The sequence below is a fragment of the Otolemur garnettii genome, unplaced genomic scaffold (genome assembly GCF_000181295.1).
Source record: "Otolemur garnettii isolate 467f Iridium unplaced genomic scaffold, OtoGar3 scaffold00134, whole genome shotgun sequence".
NCBI lineage: Eukaryota > Metazoa > Chordata > Mammalia > Primates > Galagidae > Otolemur > Otolemur garnettii.
Window position 1 is genome coordinate 1,905,582 of NW_003852529.1, and position 6,982 is coordinate 1,912,563.

At 56.2% G+C, this 6,982-nt stretch overlaps 1 protein-coding gene across 1 annotated transcript in view; it reads right to left on the reverse strand.

Moving 5' to 3' along the window:
* GAL (galanin and GMAP prepropeptide) overlaps positions 1–3,881 on the reverse strand; it is a 4,507-nt gene extending 626 nt beyond the window's left edge. Inside the window, exons 1-4 of the mRNA XM_003798385.1 lie at positions 3,801–3,881; positions 2,890–2,944; positions 1,320–1,406; positions 797–874 (exon numbers count right to left, since the gene is read on the reverse strand). Coding sequence (XP_003798433.1) covers positions 797–874; positions 1,320–1,406; positions 2,890–2,944; positions 3,801–3,881 — 301 coding nt within the window. The remainder of the gene's footprint in view (positions 1–796; positions 875–1,319; positions 1,407–2,889; positions 2,945–3,800) is intronic.
* Between the last annotated feature and the right edge of the window lie 3,101 nt (positions 3,882–6,982).

The following is a 6,982-nucleotide window of genomic DNA, read 5'->3' on the forward strand; positions in this document are numbered from 1 at the left end:
GCCTCCCAAGTAGCTGGGACCACAGGCGCCCGCCACAAGACCCAGCTATTTTTTTGGTTGCAGCCGTTGTTGTTGTTTGGCAAGCCGGGGCTGGATTTGAATCTGCCACCTTAGGTGTATGTGGCTGGCACCTTAGCCACTTGAGCCACAGGCACCGAGCCAGGGTTTGAGATTTCTAATGAACACTGTCATTTCCAAGTCCCTGGACAGGCCTAAAGAATAAGCAACAGACCTTAAATCCCTACCCAACTCTGGTCCCTTCCACCAAGTCCTTCCTACAAAGTGGTGGAGCCCACAAGCTCAACGCCACTGATGAAAACAGCCACATCCATAAGAACCAGGAATTAACCTTGACTTTTCCAAACTGGGCAACAAAACTACAACAAGCAAAACCTGACAAATGTCCCCACTGGAGAGACAAAGACGTCCTCCAGCTCCTACCCTGCCACCCCTTCCCCACCTCCCAGTCCTCACTCAAGCGTCCTGCTGCTAACTCTCTCAGCACCTTCCCAAAGGTTTAACAGTGTCACCATGTCACCATGTCAATAAACACGAGTCCAAGTGAGTGAGGTGCACCCCAAGGCTCCTCTTCTGAGCAGCAGTGTGGGTCTGATGACCCTTCCAGGTTCCATAGCATGACCGTGCCACAATCCCAGCCCCCTGCAGCTAGTTCAAGTGTCACCTGCTATGTCCTAACTGTAGCAGGGCAGGACTTGGTATTTAGAGGGATAAGTGGCTACTTTCCAGGGGAATTTGTGGAATCCTTTTGTATGCCCAGTGGAATTATTTCACATACCTTTGAGGTGCAAGAAAGTCAGAAATTCAATTATCGTGCGCACAATGTTGTTCTCAGGTGTTGGTCTCTCAAAGCTTCCTAGAAAACAGAAGATGAACATTTACAGCTTTCACAGACTTCTTTGTCTCAGGCCATCACCACCCTATGGAGGAACTGGGTGCTGTGAGCTCAGTGGAGCTGGTCCCGAGTGGCCTTGGGCATCACTATGCTTCCCCACGGACCCTGCCCAGGATGTAGGAGGGATCTGGTTCAAGGTTCCACTCTGCATGAGGTCCCGGTGCCTGGGCAGCACCTCAGTCTAGAAGGACTCCCCTTGCTATCTCTCTGGCTGCCCCCCAAGCGTCCTCCTGGGTTTGGCTCGTTCTGTTTCTGGCTGCTGTCGGGGTGGTGAAGGCACACTGTCCCAGTCAAGCCATGGCCGGCTCAGGCTGCAGCTACAAGCAGGCAGGTGGCTGGCAGGCACCCAATACCCACTGCCACCCACAGAGTGCACCCAGAGTCCCTGGGGTTCCAGGCCTCCCACCTGGCTGCACTTCCTCTTCAGGCTGGAGTTCCCGCTTGCCAGAGAAGCCATGCTTGTCATTAAATGACCTGTGGTTGTGAACAGCATCTGTTTGCAGACCAGAGAAGGAGTCATCTGAATGTTACTATAGTTTGCACATGTGGCTGCTTGTAACCAAAGCACACACAACTCAATCACAAAAATAAAGTCAAACTGTGGGGACCACAGTAGAGGAAAAGTGACTCTCCATGGACCTGGAGCTAAGAATGTGGACATCTGTGCCAGGGCCACAGGGAATGTGACGGTTTGCACAGCTCTTGGCCAGGCTACAGATGCATGGAAGGGGCTTCCCAGTGAAGGAGGAGAATGGGGAACAGGCGGGTCTGGCAGAGTGGGACAGGCCCAGGGGCGCATGCCTAGCACAGCGGAGCACCCACATCCCACGAGCTTGCATCCGAGTGGGGTGTCTCCCAGGCAGCCACAGGCAAGGGTCCTTATGCCCCTGAATTGTAAGTTGTGATGGAATCAGATTTTTTTGTTCAAAGACCACTCTGGCAGCTGTGGGGGAAAGATTGGAGGCAGGCAGAGGAGAGAGGAGGATGGAGACGGAAAAAAGGGAGGGAGTGTGTGCAGTTCGTGTTGTAAGAAGTGGGGAGGGGGTTATAACTGCAAGCAGAGAGATCCCTTAAGAAACTATCTCAGAGTCCAGGAAAGTGAGGCACAGAGTAAAGAGAAGGGCTGGCTTTGGGCTGGGCAGGAAGGGAAGAGGTGAGGACCAGCGTGAGAACAGCTCAGCGTTTCTGGCTCCTTAGCCTGGGTGGCTTGTGTCATCTTTGAGGCTATACTAAGGAAAATAAATGCATCTTTCTGGAAGAGAGAATTCTTGATCCTAAATTTATAGAGGACTTGTAAGTAAGCTGGCCTTGCAGAGGAGCCCTTAAACTAAGGAATAGATGAGAATGTGTAGGGAGGCCGGGGGACCTAGGAGAAGAGCCAGAACAGAACCTTTAGGGGCTGTGGCTTAGTCAGGAAAGCTTAAGCAAAGCCCAGGGTGGGCAGGGTGGCAGGGTGGTAGGGGCAAGAGAAGCTCCTGAAAAGAATGGGTCTTCAGATCAAATGTGCAGAGTGGTGGAGACTGGCACAGCAGGCAGCCCCAGAAATGGAGAGAAAGGGGGATGCCAAAGGGTCTGCCTGGCTGTGGGACAAAGGCAGAGTCAGGGTTCAAGACAGAACAATGTACCCCACAGCTGGGGGGCAGATGAAGTCAGAAGCCCCCTAGGGAATTAGCTCATCTGCTGTGGTGAGACAAGCGGAGGGGAGGAGGATGACTACCAGGGGTCTGGGGCTCCCTTCAGGCCATGGGAGAGGGTGCTACCTCTAGACCTGCAAATACTGAAATCAATAGCTGGATAACCTACCTGGAAACCCTCCTGCCTCACTGTTGTGGAAATGCCCCCCATTTCCATTTATTGATGAAAACTGGAATATTACTGTATCAAAATGATGGCTGGCCACACATATCTTGGAAAGAGCAGGATTAGCAAAACCAGCTACCATCAGCATCAGAGGCCATGCATTTAGTATCACTTACGTGGGCCTAGAAGGTAGCCAGCGCTGTTCAGGGTCCAGCCTCTCTTTTCCTTGGCCTTGAATGGGAGAAAGGGGATGTCAGATGGCAAGGACTGTGCCCAAAGAGAATATTAAATGATAGGCACCCAGGTTCCAGGCACCATAGAGGAACTGGAATGATGTGTGTTTGGAAGCCTCAAGAAATTCCATATTTACCCCTAAATAACTATATTTGGCATGAAAACAGGACTACTTTACCAAATGAGAGCCAGAGACCACAAATTCGCAGTGGACCCCACTTGCTTTTTTTTTTTTTTTTTTTGTGAGACAGTCTCACTGTGTCACCCTCAGTAGAGTGCTGTCACAGCTCACAGCAACCTCAAACTCTTGGGCTCAAGGGATCCTCTGCTTCAGCCTCCCAAGTGGCTGGGACTACAGGCACCCACCACAACGCCTGGCTATTTTCTTTTTTCGTTGTAGTTGTCATTGCTGTTTAGCAGGCCACGGCCGGGTTCCCGCCAGCCCCCGTGTATGTGGCTGGCGCCCTAACTACTGAGCTCCGCGCACTGAGCCCCGCTTGCTTTTAAATGATGCTGAGACACGTTGCCCTCTGGGTCTCACTGATCCTTACGACCGACCCGCAGTGCTGGCAGGAATCACAGGCAGCGGGAAGAACCCCGCTGACCGTCTGAAGGGAAGCCCAGCCCCGCTCCCCGCCCAGCCGTCGGCGCCCCCACCCCTGCTGGCTCCTGTGGATCCTTCTCCCGTCCCCCCAGCCGGGAGCAGGGGCAGCTCTGCCGCTCGGGCCCCAGGCGGGCAGAGCTAATGCTCTGTCCCCGACCACGCACCTCTGCCCTCCACGCCAGGCCGCGGCCGCCCCATTCTTCAAAGCGGACGCGGCTTCGCGGGACGTCTGTCTCCGCTGGCACTTACCGGCGACCCGAGTCCCAGAGTGGCTGACAGGGCGGCGGTGAGGAGGAGGGAGGCGAGCAGGAGGGCGCTGCCTCTGGCCATCTGGAAGGAAAGGGACGGCGGGCGGGTCGGCGGGACAAGCCGGGGAGGGGGGCGGAGTTAGCGGCCCTGGGGGGCGAAGCGGGGACGTGGGCGCCGGGGCATCGGGGAGCGACACAGGCATCGGTCGGCTGGGAGGCGGGCAGAGGGGCGGGAGCTCGCGGGATCATCCTCCGGGAGAAGGAGACAAAAGTGGAGGCCCGCGGCCGCCTCCCCCTGGACTGGACTCCGAGGGGCGCGGGGCCGCGACGCGGGTACCTTGAGCGGCGGCTGCGGGAGGCTGGGTTGGCGCGGGCCGGGGTCGCGGGCCGAGGCCGGCGCGTCGGGGCGGGCGGCGCTGGTCGGGCGCTCACCGCATGGCGCGATCAGGTGGCGGAGGCGGGAAGCGAGCAGGCCGGACGCCCTCGACGTGTCCGCGGCCGGAGTCGCAGCTGCCGCTGCCGCCGCCGCTGCAGCTATTTATGCGGCTCGTCCAGAAGCCCAGCAACCGCCGCGTCACGGGGCTTAGCGCCCGCCGCCCCCCCTCCCCGCCGCCTCGCCGAGCCCGACGCGGGTGGGAGTGACCGGAACTCGAGTCCTGGGGCCGCGCAGCGATCCTGCATTACGGGGTGGGGGCTGAAGCGGGTGGCGGAGAGCCCACATCCCCCCCCGCGGAGAGACTCCCCCAAATCCTCTAGAAAGACCCCCAAACACGGCGAGAGAGTCCCCAAACCGTGGCGCGGGTCCTCGCTAGGGCGGAGGGCACCACCCCATCTCCCCATTCAGACCCAGCCCCACCGTCTCCAAAGCCCGGGCGCCTCAGGCCCCAGAGGGAGGGCGCGGCAGGGACCACCCCTCTGTCCAAGCCAGGCCCAATCGGAGGGCCTGGGGCTCCAGGCAGGGGGAGGCAGTGCGAGGTGCCAGGCTGGAGTGAGCCTTCAGGTCTCCGGGGCCGCAGATGCTGCAGGAGCTCCAGCCCTCCCTGGGCCCAGAGACCCCTCTCTTGTTTTGCCACAGGAGCAGGGTGTGCTGTCGGGCTGGGGCTGCTTGCCTGCCACAGCACAGGAGCCGTGGCCCTTCTGCCACTTTTAAGCTCTGCCTTTTCCTGCCTTGAGTCCTGGCTCCCTGGTCTACTTCCAAGAGTATGTTTTGAGCAGGTTCTGGTGGTTTGGGCCCTGCATTGTCCAGAGGTGAGAGTAACCCAGACTCCCCGGGGCACCAGGGATGGGCAGGTGAGCACAGCAGCCGAGAGAGGCTGTGCTGGGCAGATGGCAAAGAACACACAAGAGCAAAGCCCTCAGCTTGTTGGGGACACCTCCCGGACTGCTGCACCAGGCCCAAGGATGGCACAGTGAAGGACAGAGACCCAGGCTCTTCTTTCGTCCAGTTCATGGACATCAAGGGTAATGCAGGTGTGCCACCTCCAAGCTCCTGCAAAGGGAGCAGCCTGGCAGCTGCAGGTGCCTGGCTGGACACCACAGAAGTCTGAAACAGTGGCCATGGGGACACGACCTCCCCCGACAAGCTGAATTTTAGACTGGTCTGGGACCCTGGGGTCAACAGCACAAATGGTTATAATGACAGTGCCATCTTACAGGTCTTTTCCTTTTTTTTCTTTTTTTGAGACAGAGTCTTACTATGTTGCCCTGGGTAAAGTGTCGTGGCATCATAGTTCACAACAACCTCAAACTCCTGGGCTTAAGCCATTCTCTGGCCTCAGCCTGCCAGTAGCTGGGATTGCAGGCGATTGCCACAATGCCGGCCTATTTTTTGGTTGTTGTTGTTGTTGCAGTTGGTCCCGGCCGGGTTTGAACCCACCAGCCTCGGTGTATGTGGCTGATGCCATAACCACTGTGCTACAGGCTCTAAGCCAGTCTCTTCCTTTTTAGTCTTTGGAACCTTTGTGCGGATGCTGGGGGCTGCCCTCACCAGGGAGCCACTTGCCTCCACATGGGTGAGGAAGGACTTGGGCCACACAAGGACTCTGGCCAGGTCAGCTGGTTGGTTAGGAAGGTGCAGGGCTCCAGCCTGTGCTGCCAAGTGCCCACTCTGGCTCATGGGAGGGAAGCAGGGATGTTGGCAGGAGACCTGGCTGGCAGAGGGGTCTTAGGAACAGACTTCTGGTGCAACAGGAGTGAAAGGTGGGGATGTTCTCAGGGGTACAGTTTGACTGCCAGTCACTCCTATTTCCCACACCTGGGAATGAGGGGACAGTAAGGGGCAGGGGGCCCTGACCAGGAGTCACAGACTGATTTCTAAAGCCCAAGCTAAACCCTGAAGTGTATTCCTGACGGGGAGGGACAAGGGAGGGAGAACTGTTGTCACCTCGGCAGTCAGGGCATGTGGTGGGTAGAGGGACGGCTAAGATGAGGAGGAGCAAAGGGCAGCTTTCTGTGAGTCAGCAGAGGAGTGAGGGGCGCCCGCTCAGGCCCTGAGACCTTGTGTAATGTGCAGTTGGTGTTGGGAGTGGGCAGGGCCTGGAGCCGTCTGAGAAATATCACAACCTCTGGTGACCGGTGGCTTCACATGAGCCCTGCTATCTTTCCAGAACTCTTGTTTTCCTCCTGAGGAGGAATCCAGTGCACAGTCCATCACAGTCCATCTTGGTCAGTTTCAGCCTCTCCTTTCTTCTAGGGTAGGTCCCTTCTTCCAGATTTGACCAGAGCTTGATTACACTTATTTTCTCAATTGACTTTATCACAAGGCTCTTAGTCTGTTTGAAGGAGCAGAAACTCTAAACCTAAATTCTTCTTTTTTCCTTTTTAATTGTTGGAGAGTCATTGAGAGTACAAAGAACCAGGTTACATTGATTCTATTAGTTAGGTAAAGTCCCTCTTATAGTTGTGTCCTGTCCCCAAAAGTTGTGTCACACCCGGTGACCCACCACCTGCCTGTCTCCTTCCCTCTCTCTGCTCTCCTCTTCCTCCACCCCCCACCACATACTAGATCATTAATTGTGCTCCTATCAGAATTGAGTACATAGGATTCTTGCTTCTCCATTCTTGTGATGCTTTACTAAGAATAATGTGTTCTACTTCCATCCAGGTTAATACAAAGGATGTAAAATCTCCATCTTTCTTTAATAACTGAATAGTATTCCATGGCATACATACACTACAGCTTGT